Raw genomic sequence first — 18,159 nt, forward strand, 5'->3', positions numbered from 1 at the left:
CACAAAGGCAAAGAGAACAAAAGTCGCGTATTAGAACGACTAAAAACACATACACTGACAACATTTAAATGGGACAGTCCTAAAATGGGATTAAATGGGACAGTCCTAAAATGGATCAGGTTTTACTTGGAGGAACGGCGTTACGTTATGACAATTAGAAGTTTTCAATCTAATTGAATGGCCATGACATGTATAGTTGCAGAAATATTGAAACTTTTGGAATGTATTATTTTGAGTACAATGAAAATTGTATGTGTGAGTATGAGGGTATAATGATCTATAAATGTACTAGAGTGTGTGTTTTCATGTACTGTATACGGTTGGCATATGTATGCTCGTGTGTAAGTGCAATTCTATAAATATGTAGGTTTATATGTCGAGTTATTGTTTTCTTTCTTTGGGATATACTATATAAATAAGATATTGTATTAATATGAAACAAGTGAAAATATTCAAAGAACAAGGGGTAGGACTAGATAAATGTTTTACTTCTTCCTACACCCTATTGAACATGTAAATTCTGCTCTATGATAATCGTTTACAGTATATATATTTTTTATTCTTTTAAATCTTTTTACTTTCTACTACAGTATTTCCGTCACTTGTTTATATGTTCAGTAAACAAACAAACAAATGTGGGGTACCTCAAGGGTCAGTCCTTGGACCCCTTTTGTTCATTCTGTATAAGTTACCTTTGGGCCACATGCTTCGGTATGCCAATGTTGGCTCTAACTAATGGCTATGCAGATGACACACAGCTATATTTATCATTGCCCCCAAATGACAGCAGTTCATTTAACGTACTGTGTCAGCGTCTAAAGAAAATTAACAAGTGGATGAACCAAAATTCCCTTTAGCTTAACCAAAACAAAGCGGAGGTACTTGTTTTCGGCAATAAGGAAAAGAGGATTGCTGTTAGAAAATTACTGGAGTCACTGTTTTTAAAAACTACGAAATGTTAGAGTACTGATAGACTCAGCCCCGATTTTCAGAAATCATATCAAATCACTCACTAAAACAGCCTTTTACCAGCTGAAAAACATATCCGGACTGAAGGGTTGCATACTCCAAGCAGACCAGGAGAAATGTATTCATGAATGTTTTTATCTCCAGTAGACGTTATTATAACCGTCCTCTTACTGGACTCCCTCAAAAGAGCATCAAATAGCTGCAGCTCATTCAGAACACTGCAGCTTGGGTTCTGACCACAACAAGAAGATCAGAACATCAGTCTGGAAATATTTTTCAACCGCTTAAAGTCTGTTTTAGTGATTGTACAACCATTTGTGCAACCACATTGCTGTAGCTTAGTTGCGTACAATATATATACTTCCCCTTTTTTCAGTTGACTTGCACAGGTTAGAGTTCACATTAATGGTGGAAAAAGTTTTGAAATAATTTATCATGGTCTCATCCTTTTTATATAAAAATAACCTGGAATTTGAACAGAGATATGTAAAATTTTATAGAAAAACACTCTATTTTTGCAACTTTATTTATATAGCACATTTCATGCACAAAGCAACTCAATGTGCTTCACACAACCAAAAGCGCAACACAAAGGCAAAGAGAACAAAAGTCGCGTATTAGAACGACTAAAAACACATACACTGACAACATTTAAATGGGACAGTCCTAAAATGGGATTAAATGGGACAGTCCTAAAATGGATCAGGTTTTACTTGGAGGAACGGCGTTACGTTATGACAATTAGAAGTTTTCAATCTAATTGAATGGCCATGACATGTATAGTTGGAGAAATATTGAAACTTTTGGAATGTATTATTTTGAGTGCAATGAAAATTGTATGTGTGAGTATGAGGGTATAATGATCTATAAATGTACTAGAGTGTGTGTTTTCATGTACTGCATACTGTTGGCATATGTATGCTCGTGTGTAAGTGCAATTCTGTAAATATGTAGGTTTATATGTCAAGTTATTGTTTTCTTTCTTTGGGATATACTATATAAATAAGATATTGTATTAATATGAAACAAGTGAAAATATTCAAAGAACAAGGGGTAGGACTAGATAAATGTTTTACTTCTTCCTACACCCTATTGAACATGTAAATTCTGCTCTATGATAATCGTTTACAGTATATATATTTTTTATTCTTTTAAATCTTTTTACTTTCTACTACAGTATTTCCGTCACTTGTTTATATGTTCAGTAAACAAACAAACAAATGTGGGGTACCTCAAGGGTCAGTCCTTGCACCCCTTTTGTTCATTCTGTATAAGTTACCTTTGGGCCACATGCTTCGGTATGCCAATGTTGGCTCTAACTAATGGCTATGCAGATGACACACAGCTATATTTATCATTGCCCCCAAATGACAGCAGTTCATTTAACGTACTGTGTCAGCGTCTAAAGAAAATTAACAAGTGGATGAACCAAAATTCCCTTTAGCTTAACCAAAACAAAGCGGAGGTACTTGTTTTCGGCAATAAGGAAAAGAGGATTGCTGTTAGAAAATAACTGGAGTCACTGTTTTTAAAAACTACGAAATGTTAGAGTACTGATAGACTCAGCCCCGATTTTCAGAAATCATATCAAATCACTCACTAAAACAGCCTTTTACCAGCTGAAAAACATATCCGGACTGAAGGGTTGCATACTCCAAGCAGACCAGGAGAAATTTATTCATGAATGTTTTTATCTCCAGTAGATGTTATTATTATAACCGTCCTCTTACTGGACTCCCTCAAAAGAGCATCAAATAGCTGCAGCTCATTTAGAACACTGCAGCTTGGGTTTTGACCACAACAAGAAGATCAGAACATCAGTCTGGAAATATTTTTCAACCGCTTAAAGTCTGTTTTAGTGATTGTACAACCATTTGTGCAACCACATTGCTGTAGCTTAGTTGCGTACAATATATATACTTCCCCTTTTTTCAGTTGACTTGCACAGGTTAGAGTTCACATTAATGGTGGAAAAAGTTTTGAAATAATTTATCATGGTCTCATCCTTTTTATATAAAAATAACCTGGAATTTGAACATGGATGTGTAAACTTTTTTTTTAAAGCAAACAACCATTCAAACTCACTCTAAAAATTTTTTGGGGTAATTTCTTTTTTTTTTTTTTTTTTAAGTAATTTTAGTAACACAGTTTCTAAAAATAAATACTTTACTTTTAAAACGTGTTAAATGTTTTAAAAGTTTTCTGTTAATGTGTTTATATGTTGTCATTGTAAGTTATTTTAGTAATTTTGTTAAGATACTTTTGTTTTCTTGTTTTCTTTGGTTGTAACGTCATTAACTGTTCTGCTTGTAAATGCTTTTAGGTGTTGTGTCTTTGCTTGTATGAAGCACATTGAGTTGCCTTGTGTAAGAAATGTTCTACAAAGCTGCCTTGCCTATATGGGCAAATTAGAGCCTTCAGTTTACCTCACAGGCTCACAAGTTATGTTATTGGAAAGTGGTAGGAAACCTTAGTATCTGAAGAAAATGCATGTAAACGTCACACAGTCCTGGGCCAAGATTCAAACTCTTAAACTCTTGTCTGTGAGGCAGACATACTAATCATATGCTTGTCAGTTACCAAATATATGAAATGAGCAAAATTATTATATTTACAAGAATGTATTCATCCACACTAAAAAAAAAAAAAAAACTTTAAATGAACTAAAAAAAAAAAAAAAAAGCCATGTTGTTGTTTGACAGTGATTCTGATCAATTCCAATTGAAAATCTTAATGTACGATATCATGCAGTAGTTTACAATTCCAAGCTTATCTGATTGTCATGTAATGTTCCCCAAAGACGCTAAGTACTGAACAACATACCCTCATTGGTTTTAAATGCTCTTGTTTTTTGTGCGTAATTAATGTGAATTATCGATGTATCGTCACTGAAACTCATAAAGTGGGAAAAAAGAAGGCAATAAGAAATGAAGAAAAGTAAAAAAAATGAGAGCCATGAGAGCTGGGGGTGGCGGGCACAAGAATTTAAATTGCTTAATAAGTGTCACAGCATTTCCATTAGAGACAACCCAAGTTTTCTCCCATTGACTGTCTTTCTTTCCGACTGACCTGACCTAAGAGAAATTTCAACATTGAGGTAAGCAGATCTTCATGTTGGGTTAATTGTTCTGTACCTGTCTTTTTATTTGTGCTATAATTGCAATGTGAAGAGAATACCTAATTTAAATAAATGTAATGGTGTTTTTTTTTTTTCATACAGAAGCTTAGCCGTTAGTCCTCAGACAGTGTGATTGCCTTTTAAAATGTTTTCATGACTAATATATTTTCTAGGATGCAATTTGAAAGTCCCTAAGATAAAGAATAATATATATATATATATTATAATTATATATTTTTATAATAAATTTAAATTATATATATTTTTTCAATTATTTTCCTATAAACAGTAGTGTACAATTAATAATGTTGCAAAACTAACATTTTAGTTTCTGGTGAGAAAATACAGCAAATATGGGAAATAATTATCTCAGAATTAATAATTAATTGATAATAATTTATCTGGAAATACTTACAAAACTGCAGAACAACCATTGTACATATTGCAAAAAGGTCCAGTGAGAATAATCCATAATGTTGGATACAAACCCGTTGTTTTGTCCAATCTTATGTCTTAAAATCTGCTGATCTTGTCGAATTTAAAATTGCACAATTAATTTATAAAGATAGACATAATTTACTTGCAGGTAATGTACAGAATATGCTTTTTTGAACAAGAGGGATCATTTCAGGGGTTTACATTAAATTTAAAGACAAAATACTCAAGAACAACAATGGAAAGTTTTGTGTCTCTGTTTGTGGGGTGAAAAATGGAACAGTCTAAAAAGAGAACTTAAACAATGTTCAAGCATCAATCATTTCATAAATAAATATTTAAACATATTTTGGAAAGTATAGGGAAAGGGGGAATTGGGTTAAGCACAGGATACAGAATTAGCTGTAACATGATTGCACATATTACTGTAATTTTGATGTTATAGATAAGATTTATATTACTAAGTACAAATACTATGTATATGAATATTAATAGTTCACTGTTATGCGGAAGATAAGAGTTTAAGGTGTATTATTTAGTAAAATGAACATGGGAACTATTATATTGATGGGTAAGTGATAAATTGATAAATATTTTGGATACATATACAGTATAATGGTAGTTTTAATGTGGTATTTTTACACGACATTTAAGTTAAATTGAAATATTGTGTATAGTGTTTTATTTTATCTATAGATAAATTGGAATATTGCTAAAGACTGGGAGATACTACTAATAAAATAAATATACATGGGTAGGAATAGATACGTTTATACTTCCTCCTACTCCTTTTTTGAACATGTGTCAGCAGGTAAGTTATTACCTATTTTGTATTGATTATTTATAATTCTGTTTTGCTCTCTTTTTTTTCTCTTTACTTTTTGATGGTCTTAATTTTGCAGTTTTTTCCCCACAAGTTACTGTATTGTGCTGTACTTTTATTTTTATGCAAATTTGAAATAAATTGTTGTTGTTGGGTTGTTTTTGAGTAAGAACCCAAAAGGGGAAAAAAAATAGAATCCCAGTAAATAGAAACCGGACTGCTAACATAATTAATATCGTGCATCAGCTCTCTCCAATGGAAAATACTTTTCCAGAAATCCACACACATCATTGCTGATGAATTAAATTGAATCTTTACCCACACAAAAGTATGTTTCCATGAAAGCATTATTTTTTTTCAGTAATCATACTTTTTGTGACTAAATTTGGTGGTGTGCTTTGAAATCTTTCTAATGTAAAATGGGAGCCTGGGTTCAATAAATGCTGGGAAATAATTGCCTAATCTATGGGTCAAAAAACTTCTCACGCTCACATTATTCATTAAAATAATAATAATTTTGTCAATGTATTTCATACTTAGTGTCACAAATAAAGAGGTACACTTCTCTCCCCAACGTTCTAAATTTCAACAGGATGGCTCTTCTCAATTACCCAGTTCCAGAGATGGATGTGACCTTGCAGGAAGTTTCCCGTGTCCTACAGCTCATTTTAAATCCTGATGGTTATGCTGACTTCAAAAGCACCCTCGAGAAGCAGAGGCCACTCCTCGAAGAGGCCCAGCAAAAATTTGCCTCCAGTATTGCAGGCCAAGAGAATTGGGTGACGGAGAAATTCAAGAAAAGTCTGTTATCCTGTGCGGACCCCCTGTCAACCGCCACAGCGCTTCCGCTTGTTCTTTTACCATCCAAAATGAAGGGATGCAACCAGCTAACGAGAGCAGCTGCTCTGCTTTGGGCAGCAGCAAAGCTGTATAGCGAGCCAAACACGATGGACGGTGGCTTGCCCTTGGAACAAACCCAGCAATCGGAGATTTTTGCTGCCACCCGAATTCCTGGCAAGAGTCAAGACGAAATTAAGGTACGGGAAAATCAGAATATGTCAGAAATGGAAAATTTTGCATCCCTAAATCATCCTATATTTTTCTCTCCCTAGGTCTACCCGGAAAGCCTTCATGCCATTATCACCTGTGTTGGAGGAGTATTTCCGGTTGACATAATGCAGCGTTCCAGCGCTAGTGGGCCGTTATCTGCTCGATCCTTCACTGATATTTACAACCAACTGGCTAAGGTGGTGGAGCAGCCCAACAATGGAAATCAGAACGACCCCTTGGCCATTTGTAGACTCTCTGCTTTGGAGCGGAAGTCCTGGGCCGCCATCAGGGAAGCGATCATGGAGAAAGGAGGAGCTGCTGCAGCATCGCTGAAGCTAATGGAGAGCGCTGTGCTGACATTAAATCTGGAGGACTGCAGTGCACCTTCTGAATTGGCGCATATCCTCAACGCAGTGAGGCTGGGAGGAGAAGGAGATGCTCCCTCTCTAAGATACTATGACAAGGTAGGACATGGCCGTTTTCTCCACTTTTTCTTTCATCTTCCACTGCAGTCTTGCAGACAGATTTTTCAATCATGGTATCACTAATTGCACTGGTTGAAGGCAAGAATGAATATGAAAAATTCTGCATCCCCTGATCTCAAAGTATAGGTAACATTTGATAGCAGACGCCATTATAGGTCAATGAGGTCATACTGGCTGGGCTGCTAGTTATTGGCGTACAAACAAAGTAAACTGACATGATGTCTCTTTTCGACAGATGGTGAATCTAGTGGTGTTCAAGGATTGCACAGCCGGGCTGGTGTTTGAGCACTCTGCAGTGGATGGGATGGTGGCTAGCCTTGTAACTGAGCATGTCTACAAATTGTCAGAGACAGTTGATTTAAGCCTAATCCACACTGATGCGGGTAAAGTGAACGGGTCCGCCACAGTGGATGACATGAATCCTTCATACCCAACATCCTTAACATTTACTTTACACGGCACGCATAGCACCAAGACATGCCCTGATTCAAAATCCCCAAATCCCGTTCTCACCTTTGATGTGTCTTCTTACCCTGATGTGTTTTCAACTCTAAGAGGCATAAGGGGCCTCTATGATGCTTGGATCAACTTCTCTTTACAACTTTCCCTGATGCAGACTCTGGGGGGATCTGCCGCCACTCACATGGTTGTTACGCCTACCCATATGCGACACTACAAGCATGGCCGTTGTGATCCCACCTACTCAGTCAGCACAAAGTCTCGTAAGTTAGTAGATGTCCTGGCATCAAGCGTTCGCCGAGGCGACACAAATGACCTTTTAAATGTGTTCCATGTTGCATATTTGGAACACAAGACTCTCATAAAAAACACCAAAAGTGGATATGGCGTAGGTCCCCATATATCTATCCTCCGCCAAGCTTTACCAAATGGTAATCCTTTGAAAACTTTTCTGGCCCCCTTTGGGTGTCCATCTGTGTACCTCACCGGTTCCGACCTGATGGAGGAATTAGAGTGTGGAGTGGGAAACGTCTATGCCCAAGATCAGCTTGCTGTAACCTACCTTGGAAAAAAGGACAAGGTTCGAATTGTGCTTAATGGGAAAGGTAGCTTTGCTTTGGTACTGGAAAAGCTTCAGGAAAACCTGAAGGTAAACTTGAGGTTAGTGATGCTTCTAGCGCTCAAATATGCAATTGCATGTCAAATGGGAGCTCTGGAGTGTCTACTCAATCAAAATCCAACAATGGATATGAACGGTGGGATGAATCACTTTCCAACGAGTAGTGGCAGCAATCAAACAACAGTTGATTCGACCACAGATGTGAGATCGGACTACAGTCTGATAATCCACGGCGGTGCTGGAGAGGGAATGATGCTGGACATGCAAGTGATGAATATCATTGAGTTTGCTCTGCAAACAGCTTTAAACCTTGGATCGCAAGTGCTTCAACGTGGTGGGCAGAGTCTGGATGCAGTTCAAAGGTCAGTCGAAGCTCTGGAAGATTGCTTTCTCTTCAACGCCGGCAAAGGCTCAGTATTCAACAGAGAAGGCAAACATGAGTTGGAGGCCACCATAGTCGACGGCAATCGAATGAGGTCTGGAGCTGTTGCCTGTGTACAACGCGTAAAGAACCCAATAAAAGCAGCTCGATGCGTCATGGAAAAAAGCTTACATTCCCTTATCGTGGGAAATGGCGCTGAGGAACTTCTGCAGATGTCGGAAGAGGAGGCAAAACCTGTCAAGCCGGACTATTTCAACACTGATCTCCGTCATAGACAGTTAGTTGCGAAGCTCACTGGTGTAAATCCTTCAAAAAACAATCATCCTCAAACAGTTGGAGCTGTGGCCTTGGATTGTCAGCATGGCTTGGCCGCTGCATCATCAACAGGGGGGTTAGTGGGGAAGCTGAAAGGGCGAGTTGGTGACACAGCAGTCGTTGGGGCAGGAATATATGCCGATAACACGTTAGCTATTAGCTGCTCTGGAGATGGAGATGTGTTTTTAAGACACACCGTTGCACAAAAAATCGCCAGCCTCTACCACCACAAAGGCTATAGTCTCAGACAGGCTTGTAGAGAGGTGATGACAGAAAACCTGAAAGACGCATGTGCAGGAGTCATTGCGGTCGACTCTAAAGGGGATTCTGTTATTGAAACAAACGCCGGTGTCATGTTTGTGGCCTCAATGATAGGTGGAATATCAAGAGTCGAGGTGCTTCGACCCCTAAAGAATGCCTCTAATGTGATCTGGGAAACAGATGAGCTGGTTGCATACCTGAATCCCAACCCGTGGACCCCTGGGTCAACTATTTTGACCAGAAAAACTCTTAGTGGGGCCCAGAGCATCTTCCATTTGGCTGAACCCGATTTCGTGTCTCTGCTACAAGAAGCGAAATCTGTATCAAAAATTCTATGTGGCAAACTTGGAGTGCAACGTTGTGCCTTGGTTTCCCATCCCAACCCCAATCAACCAGCACAAATCAGACTGCTACCACTTCACGGCTTAGAGACAAAGTGGCAGCCCCATCTTGCCACCCAAAAGGAAGTACACTCCTACAACCCTGGATACTGTACCTCGATAGAAGGCCCACGTTGGGATGATGAAGCACTGAACAAGGTTCAAACCCAGATTAGGAATGGATTACCAACAACAAATGCACCTGCTAGCTTTGAATTTTTGGGAGATTGCTCTGATAATAACCTGTTCAGTCGGATTGTACGGGGAGAGGAGCAACAGTGGAGAGTATGGGAAGATGATCAACATGTCGCCTTTCTGACACCCTACCCAAACACTCCCGGAATAACTGTTGTGGTGCCACGCAAACCACTGCCCAGTGACATCTTCAAACTAGAGGAAACTGACTACAAAGCTCTGATCTTGGCAACTTATAAAGTCGCCCAACTGCTGGAAGCGACAATGGGAGCTCAATTTGTTGCGCTGATCTTTGAGGGTTTTCAGATTGATTATGCTCATACCAAGCTCATCCCAACGCTACCTTCCCCAGAAGGCCTTAAAATTGCCAGACCGCAAGAAGAGTTCTTCCTAAAATACCCTGGATATGTCTGCTCGCTTGACGGTCCGGCTGCTGACCCAGATGACCTCAAAACGCTCTCCTCCAAAATCACTCAGTGCCGGCCTCCACGATCATGGGAAGACCCTCAGTCCCACTCCATAGTCGCTATCACCAGCCAGTGGTATCGTAACCTGTTCCAGATACAGAACACACTTTTCCACAGCACAGTGGAATATTTCAACAATTCCTGTCAGTACTCCTATGCCCTGACACCTCTCACTACGGACACCATCTCCTCCCCAATGGGTCTGGGGTCTGATTCAGAGCCGGTTTCTGTTCACCTCTTAGGCCAAGACATCCACCTAGCAGACTCTATGCAATTTGTGCTCGAGTATTTCCTCCGTTTCCAGGATAACCTGCGGGGCACCTACTACATATCTCCCAGCTTTCGAGGAGAAGATCCTGACGCCACACACTTGAACCAATTCTACCATGTGGAGTGTGAACTGCTGGGTGACATGGACCGTGCCATTTCAATAGCAGAGGGATATTTGTCTCATCTCACCAAGTCCATGCTGAAGAGACACTCAGACATAATCCTCAACACTGCTGGGACCCTCGCACATATCACGTCCATGCTGAGTAAATTGGACGGGAAAACCCGACTACCGCGAGTCTCTCTCGACCAGGCCATTCCAATGATGCCTTCTGCTGACTGCTTGGAGTGGGTACAAGAAGGTCAACCACAGTTTGGCAGAAAGCTCACACGCAAAGGAGAGCGGCTGTTAATAGAAAAATATGGTGGCATTGTTTGGCTGACTGAAATGGACCATCTATCAGTTCCCTTCTACCAAGCCTATGTGGAGGGCAGCGGCCGGGCCAAAGCCAAGGCTGCGGACCTTTTGCTGGGCTTGGGAGAGACTTTGGGTCTTGGTGAACGTCATTCCACCCCTTCCTTGGTGCGGGAGGCCCTCAGACAACATGCAGTTCCACAGCAGTCCTATAAGTGGTACATTGACATGCGCGAGGTGAAGCCACTTCTTACCAGTGGGTGGGGCATGGGGACAGAGCGCTACTTGTGTTGGCTGCTTCAGCATGATGATGTAAGAGATGTACAGATTATTCCAAGACTCAAAGGAAATAAGTATATGCCATGATCATCAGTAGGCTACTTTGGCCATGCGTACCTGATTAAAGACAAATACGCAGACAGCATCAACGGTAAACCATAGCAAGCCTCGATAAGACAAAATATTGACATTTCGATTTGGGTGATATTTATTTTCAAATGTTACTTTCTGTTTCTATGGCTTTTCTATGGCCACAAGAGCCTCTTAATCCTTTATTTTGGCTCCTGTATTTTCATCAGTTTATTATTCTCATCTTGTGCATGAATTTTCAAGAACCGTGCAAGTGAAATTTGCCTCTTCTAGTAGTAAAAATTTTGCAAAGTTGACAAAAGTATTAAATCACCGAATGCGTTGTAACAAATAATATACATGGAAGGTTTGTCTTGTTCAATTGTTTTTCTTTTCTTTTTTTCATTTAAGCAAAGTTTTAATGGTAGCTGTATACCCCTGCAACTCATCTTCCCCACCTAAAAAAAAAAAATCCTCCATTGATTACTCACAAGCAGGTCGGGGGGACCCCAAAAAAACTTTTCTCAGGAGCCGCCGATCATAGTAGCATCATCTTTGAAATATTTGTACATGCAACTTAAAAGACAAATATTTTCACTGTTGCGTTTATAAAGGAAATCAATAAATCTATCTTCCTTGTCTTTTATGTTTGTGAATTGTATCATGTTATGGTATGTTTGGTATGCATGCACCACACACAGCTACACACATACCCAACCATTTTCTAAAATGCTGATCCTCACAGTTGCGCTTGTGCTGGAGCTTATTCCCGCTCAATTTGGGTCACGAGTCAATCACAGGCACAACCATTAAAACTCCACACGGGAAGGTCAAAGATTCAAACCCAGAGCTTCTCGACTGTGAGGCAGATGTGCTAACCACTTATTCATGATGCTGTCCACCCTCCTCCAACACATACTATTGTTTTACATCATGAACTATTCTCAGACTCCTCCTCACAACCACATCAATGACATATGTGAAATAAACTACAAAAAATTCCCCAAAAGATTGAGTGTGAATGCTGGGTGTCACTTAGTTGAACTAGAGAATGGCTATGATGTAGATTAATACATCACAGCAACTCAAAGCCATGAATAAATCTTCTGTCTTTGATGAACACTTAGGCCTACTATTCTACACTTAGGCCTACTATTCTACTGTTTTTAAAGGTACTGTGTGTAAAATACACCTGCCATCTAGTGGTGACTAATAGAATACAACAATCTAACTTTGAAGCGTGTGCATTTTGAAGCACTACGGTGCCTCAGAGAGACCAGACTTTGCAAGCCTACCACAAATTTCTTCAGCAATGGTGCAAGCAAAATGTCATCACAAACGACTTCTAATAAGCCCGCAAGTGATGAAGTAAGTGCATTGCATATGTTACACATGCTGTAGTCATTGCTCTAGTTAAATTTGTTCGTAAAAGTTTGTCTCCTTCAGGTGTCCGCAGCAGTAAGATGGCGGCAAAACATGTCAGCCTCTTGTAAGGTGAGCCGCGACCCATGTAATATAATTAGCGATTTCTAAATTTTTGATTACATAAAAAAATACGTTATTGTGATAGAACATGTTTTTTTTTTTTGTGTGTGTTTTTTTTGCCTATGATTGAAATTAATAGTGGGGGTTTGAAAAGAAATAACTTCAGTATACTACAATAAAATACTTTGTCAGGACGGCCGCAGGTATGTGAACCACTTTATCTGACGAAATAACTCACCCGGAAGTAGAATGTCAGTCACGTATTTGTTTCCGGTTGTGACTTTAGTGTCGTGACCCTCTCCGGTCTCTTGATTTATTTTTGAAAGTCCTCGGTCTAATTTTAAAACGTAAGCGCATCGTGTTTGTTTCATGTGTGTTACATTTGTTAGTCTGTAATTCGCGGTGTCTCGTGCGTATTTTACGTGTAGGTCAGCGCTAGGCTAACGTCAGTGGGTGTGATATGCTAACAGGCAAGTCAGAAAAGTGACTTTCATTCCTGTCAGCCATTTTCTCTTGCCAAATTAACCTCTGCAGCTTTCATTTACATGGCCGCTGTTGCTGTCGTTTCAAGACAGATATTGGTACTCTGATAGGCAGTCACGTTGATGCAAGGTGTGCGTGCTTGCTAACGTTAGCTTCAGCCTCTTGGTACAGGAAACCTGCATTGAGATTTGCAACTCGTGTCAGACACCTTGTTAATACCTAATGGTGTACCAATGTTCTTGGTTATTCGGTCTTTCGATGTGGTCGCATATTGAAAAGTATTGCTTTGGATATATTGTGCAAAAGTGCTGAGCTGTAGAACTGTAAATATTCTAAGTAAAATTGGGTCCCTGGTCAATACAATTATTACTAACATCTACAGTACTGTGCAAAAGTCTAAGGCCACTGTTACATTTGCTGTTTTAGAAAAGACAGGGAGTGCCAATATGATTTTGCAGGTTTGACCATTTCATTGGCACCATATTGACTCGCATGGTTAAAAAAAAATCAGAATGCACCCATATATCCAGATCATCAATGGTTGACAACCGGTACAGAAAATATATGAATGGATGTTGTGAAAAAGGGTCAAAACAAATGGTGACCCTGACCCAAGCCTTTTCCCACAGGATTACAGCTGTCATATTTATCATATTGTAATAATGAACTGCTATTGGAGGCCTTACACTTTTGCACAGTATTGTGACTGTAATTAATAGTGCACTTGTTGGTATCAGCTATTTACATTCTTGTAATACCTTTGCGCTTTCCCTCGTACATTAAGTGAGAATTTCGTGGATGAAAATGATGTATCACTGTCATTTTAAAACTTGATCATTTTTTTCCCCATTTGCCAAGGTGCCAGGGTGTCCCCCCTCTTTAAGTGTGGTCCCTCATGGGCGGCTGGTCTAGCAGTGCTGTGCTGGAGCTGTACCGGGCGCTGCTCCGTGCAGGGCGTCACCTTCAGTATACTGACCGCAACTACTATCGCCGCGCTGTGGCTCGTGAGTTTCGGCGCTGCCAAACCCTGACGGCACCCGAAGACAAGGAGGAGGCTCTGAAGAGGGGCCAGTTCTTCCTCAGTAGCCGATTGGGTGGGCTTATGTAGGGGAATTTTGGGGGGGGGAAGTGGTCATCTGGAAGTATCTCTCCCAGGTGGGTTTTCTAATATTCTATGTACCTATAAAATTAAACTCAGTTTTATTGCTGTACAGACAGTTTACAGCCATAGTCTTAGAATGATTAGGCAGGACCAAGACTGAGTGCGGGGTGACTAGTTGCCTCAACCGATTGGGTAGAAGCACCTGATGATCAAGACATATAAATTGGGAATATGCTTCGATAGATCTTTTTTAATCTGAAATGTAGCTTTGTTAGAAGGTTCATTTGTGTGTACCCACTTATACAACATCAAGTTAAGTTGTTAGAAAATATGTATTCCTTATTTCAGTTGCAGGATGGCCGGCGTGAATGGAGACCGTAAAGGGAAGAAGGATGACAATGGCATCGGCACAGCCATCGACTTCATGCTTTCCAACGCTAAACTCGTTTTGGGGGTCGGCGGCGCAGCTATGCTTGGCATCGCAACGCTTGCTGTCAAAAGAGTATGCAAGATGTCATTATATTTCTTTATTTTCCCCACTGGCACATTTCTCCAAAGTGTTGTCTTTGTCGCTCAGATGTACGACCGTGCCATCAGTGCTCCAACCAGCCCCACAAAAATGGAGCAGAAAGGCAAACAAAGCTGGGAAGAGCCAGCCTGGGTGGGTTCATCACCGCGGGTTCTGAACCACGACATGAAGGCCACCATTAGCAGGTCACTTCAGTCCCTGCCCACCGCCTCAAATTCCTTTGAATCAGGTGTGTACGACGAGCTTGTTGACTTTGTATGAAATTGCTCCAAACCATTGCCTTTTTTTCCAACCATTTTGTTGCTTCTATTTCTGTATTTGGCAACAGACATCCATTTTGGAGGATTCTTGCCATTTGTTCACAGTGGGTGTTTATGCTGCAGTCAGCCACATAGGAGATAGATTAGAATTTGTCTGATGAGATCATTTTTGTTTCAGATATGTTACATTGTAGAATACAGCTATTCAAATGAAAGCACACACACACACACACACACACTTCTTTTGATTTTATAATCCACCTGCCCTCTCTGTTGCTCCCCAGACTATCTGCGGAGGGCTGTGGGTCAAGCTGCAGTGAAAGGGAGCGGCCCGACTCAGTCCGACCTTCTCCGTGCGCGGATGCGCCTCTCCCTGCAAGAGCGTCTGTGGGATTTCTACCAGAACAACGTGGACATTCCCGCCGAGGAGCAGGCTGTGGCCCGGAGGGCGGCGTTGGACATCTGTGCCGAGCTCCGAGTGTTCCTCCACGCCAAACTTCCCGACATGCCGCTCCGAGAGATGTACCTGAGCGGCAGCCTCTATGATGACTTGCAGGTGAGGTGAAACGCCTCTTTTCTTTTTTTCCTTTTTCACGAGCCCGAGCCACTCTGTGATTCAAACGCAACTCATCCATCGCCAAGGTGGTGACGGCAGACCACGCCCAGCTGATGGTGCCTCTAATTCTGGAGAAGAACTTGTGGTCGTCCATACCAGGAGAGGACACGATCATGAACGTTCCAGGTTTCTGGCTGGTCCGCAGAGAGAATTTAGAATATTTCCCGCGGAACAGCAGCTACTGGGACCGTTGCATGGTGGGAGGTTACCTCTCCCCTAAATCAGTCCTTGAGGTGTTTGACAAGCTGGTGGGTACTATCAACTGGCCTGCCATAGGCAGCGTCCTGGACTATGTGATTCGTCCTGTGGTGCCCTCAGAAACACTGACCTTGGAGGTGCAGTACGAGACGGACCGAAAGCTTTCTGTGGACTTTTTGCCGTTACTTGTGATGGAGGACGGGACTTCTCTTATCGCCAAACCGCATCGGCTTGCCGCGGAGCGCCACGAGAACCTGTGGCGGCAGAGCTTCCGAGTGGCTGAAACGGCACGGCTCAGGGCCTTGGATCAAGAAGACGGAGGCTACCGATGCGCCTGCCTCAAAGTGGCGAAGGCTGTGTGCAAGCTGAATCCTGCCCTCAACCGGCTCAATGCCAGCCAGCTCAGCAACGCCATCTTGCTGCTCAGTGAAAAGCAAGCCAACTGGACCCACGAGACACTGGCCGACAACTTCCTACAGCTGCTAAAGGCGCTAGTGGGTTACCTGGAGGCGGGGCGACTGCCCTGCGCCCTCAACTCAAAAGTGAACTTATTCTGTGAACTGACTGAGCAGGAAGTGGATGAGATGGGCTACACGCTCTACTCTGCGCTATCGGAACCCGAATCACTTCTGGTGACCGGAGAGACGCAGCTCCCGCATCCCTCCTAAAAGATCAAAACGTATGCGGTAGCCACTCAGTAAGTAGCTCAGTAAGTCAGGCAATGTTGACCTGCAGACATCCTTTTTCAGAAGAAATACGACACCCGATACCGACATCCGAGAAAATCGCCCAATGAAATTCACTTGGTCTCGAGATCGATCGACTCTTGTGCATTAATCCAAATATACTTTTAATTTCAGATGCCCATGTAAAGGCCAAAATGCGACGGAGTCTCGTACTGTTGCCATTGTAATTTGGTGTATGTTTCATGCATCGTCTTGAAAAGGTGAAACTTTCATTTCATAATACAGAATATATTACTCTGCATCAGATCATAGCGCTTTTAAACTGATTGGACAGTTTTAGGTTAAATGACAAGTCTCATGCATTTTATGATAACCATGACTATGGAGATTACGGATCTATGACATTGTCAAAAACATAGAATGTAATGTTTAATGTCTGTACACAAAAGCAAATAAAATGCTGATAAATTGATTTGCCAAAAGACTCAAGGTTCCTCAGAGAAAAGCTAGTTTTGATTCCGTCGGCTTTAAATGTGGACGAATTGGTTCGCAAAGAATACTTTATTAGTACGGTGGCCTGTTTGAAGACGAATGCGTAACATTTTGCTGAATTCGTGTGGAAACAGTCATGTGCTGCCCACCAGCGAGTGTGTCAGACGAAGGCAATATGCATCTGAAAATGACAAGAGCTCAACCACTGATTGGCTGCGTTCTCATTAAATCGGGATAAAACGCAGCAGCACATCGTTTGACGTCACTCAACGACTTGGTCATGAGCAGAAAATATTCCCTTGTGACCGCCTGTGTGTGTACAGAGCTGCTCTTTGTTTGACACTCATGAAGAGGACCTTTCTTCTCCACTTCCACAGCCGCTGATTGGTGCATATCTTTTTACAATCTACCTTGGATAATGCGTAACTTCGGGACTGAGTTTCTTCATGTGAGGACTCACTCAAAGAAGTGTTGGTGTCATCTGTTTTAATTTTGCTAATCAAATCTCAAGCATGGTGTTCTTCGGAAGCCACACACATGCCGTCTTTTAAGTTTGTTGTACTGTACGTCTTTTTCTTTGGGCTAAAAGTCAGCTCTTCGGCTGTTGTCCTGCAGAATTGGACACTTGCTCCAATCAGCACAAGTGCAAATGGTTGGTGTGTCTTGAGCACGCCTCACTTGCTCTTCTGTGGTGCACACGTTCAAAGTTAAACCCTAATTAACTTAAGTTTATCCCTGGTCACAGGGTCTGAGTCACAGCAACAACCAGACAACTAAGTGGGGGTGGTACAAGTATTTGTCTATAAAACTTGTCCCAAGTGCATGACACTGATTTTTGCCTTAGGATGAAGGACCGATGATGTGTAGAGCACTTTTATGGAGGCGTTCAGTTACATAGCATTCAGTTCAAAATATATTCAATTATGGAATAAGTAGATACATATTTTTGTATTGTACATTTCATTTGTAACCCAAAGAATTACTGGCAATGACTCAAGTACCTGTATGTATCATTAAGTGCTTTGCGTTGGATTTACTGACAATCTTAATAGGTCTTTCTGTGCATGTTATTAAGTCTTCCTTTGTAAACCTAGTTTATGCTTTAAAAAAAAAAAAAAACGAGGGAGAGTGACTGTGCCATGTTTTGTTCATTAAAGTCAAAACCCAAAGTAGATTTCTACCTCTTCCTTGTGGGGTTCACGCTCGCCATGTGCTGCTATCTTGCATGCTGTGCTTTAATCCCCGGCTTTATTTTATTTTTAGGACAGCTCTGGATCTGAGCAGTGCATCACTTTGGACATAAATAAATGCGACAAA

At 41.1% G+C, this 18,159-nt stretch overlaps 3 protein-coding genes across 4 annotated transcripts; all 3 read left to right on the plus strand.

Annotated features, from left to right (window-relative positions):
* Window positions 1–3,855: 3,855 nt before the first annotated feature.
* Window positions 3,856–11,632, plus strand: LOC147134630 (uncharacterized). The gene is made up of 4 exons (XM_086056521.1): window positions 3,856–4,066; window positions 5,938–6,382; window positions 6,458–6,859; window positions 7,116–11,632. Exons 2-4 carry the CDS (start codon window positions 5,939–5,941, stop codon window positions 11,007–11,009), a joined length of 4,740 nt encoding a protein of 1,579 aa, XP_085912647.1. The 5' UTR covers window positions 3,856–4,066; window position 5,938; the 3' UTR covers window positions 11,010–11,632.
* A 1,077-nt stretch (window positions 11,633–12,709) lies between these two features.
* LOC147134631 (mitochondrial ribosome and complex I assembly factor AltMIEF1-like) lies at window positions 12,710–14,067 on the plus strand. Of its 2 annotated transcripts, none has more exons than XM_086056528.1 (2): window positions 12,710–12,823; window positions 13,818–14,067. In XM_086056528.1, exon 2 carries the CDS (start codon window positions 13,855–13,857, stop codon window positions 14,065–14,067), a length of 213 nt encoding a protein of 70 aa, XP_085912654.1. In that variant the 5' UTR covers window positions 12,710–12,823; window positions 13,818–13,854. The 2 variants fall into 2 exon arrangements, with proteins under 2 accessions (XP_085912654.1, XP_085912655.1); XM_086056529.1 differs by having other exon boundaries at window positions 12,742–12,946.
* A 349-nt stretch (window positions 14,068–14,416) lies between these two features.
* mief1 (mitochondrial elongation factor 1) lies at window positions 14,417–16,822 on the plus strand. The gene is made up of 4 exons (XM_086056523.1): window positions 14,417–14,563; window positions 14,639–14,819; window positions 15,135–15,406; window positions 15,493–16,822. Exons 1-4 carry the CDS (start codon window positions 14,417–14,419, stop codon window positions 16,330–16,332), a joined length of 1,440 nt encoding a protein of 479 aa, XP_085912649.1. The 3' UTR covers window positions 16,333–16,822.
* The last annotated feature ends 1,337 nt before the right edge of the window (window positions 16,823–18,159 follow it).

Source organism: Filicampus tigris, chromosome 16 (assembly GCF_054856515.1).
Source record: "Filicampus tigris isolate MCC_2025a chromosome 16, RoL_Ftig_1.0, whole genome shotgun sequence".
Taxonomy (NCBI): domain Eukaryota; kingdom Metazoa; phylum Chordata; class Actinopteri; order Syngnathiformes; family Syngnathidae; genus Filicampus; species Filicampus tigris.

Coding starts and splice junctions, on each gene's coding strand:
- LOC147134630 (XM_086056521.1), top strand. CDS start 5,939: ATGGCTCTTCTCAATTACCCAGTTCCAGAGATGGATGTGACCTTGCAG. Junction 6,383..6,457: donor AGAGTCAAGACGAAATTAAG/GTACGGGAAAAT, acceptor TTCTCTCCCTAG/GTCTACCCGGAAAGCCTTCA. Junction 6,860..7,115: donor CTCTAAGATACTATGACAAG/GTAGGACATGGC, acceptor TCTTTTCGACAG/ATGGTGAATCTAGTGGTGTT.
- LOC147134631 (XM_086056528.1), top strand. CDS start 13,855: ATGGGCGGCTGGTCTAGCAGTGCTGTGCTGGAGCTGTACCGGGCGCTG.
- mief1 (XM_086056523.1), top strand. CDS start 14,417: ATGGCCGGCGTGAATGGAGACCGTAAAGGGAAGAAGGATGACAATGGC. Junction 14,564..14,638: donor CAACGCTTGCTGTCAAAAGA/GTATGCAAGATG, acceptor TTTGTCGCTCAG/ATGTACGACCGTGCCATCAG. Junction 15,407..15,492: donor GCCTCTATGATGACTTGCAG/GTGAGGTGAAAC, acceptor TCCATCGCCAAG/GTGGTGACGGCAGACCACGC.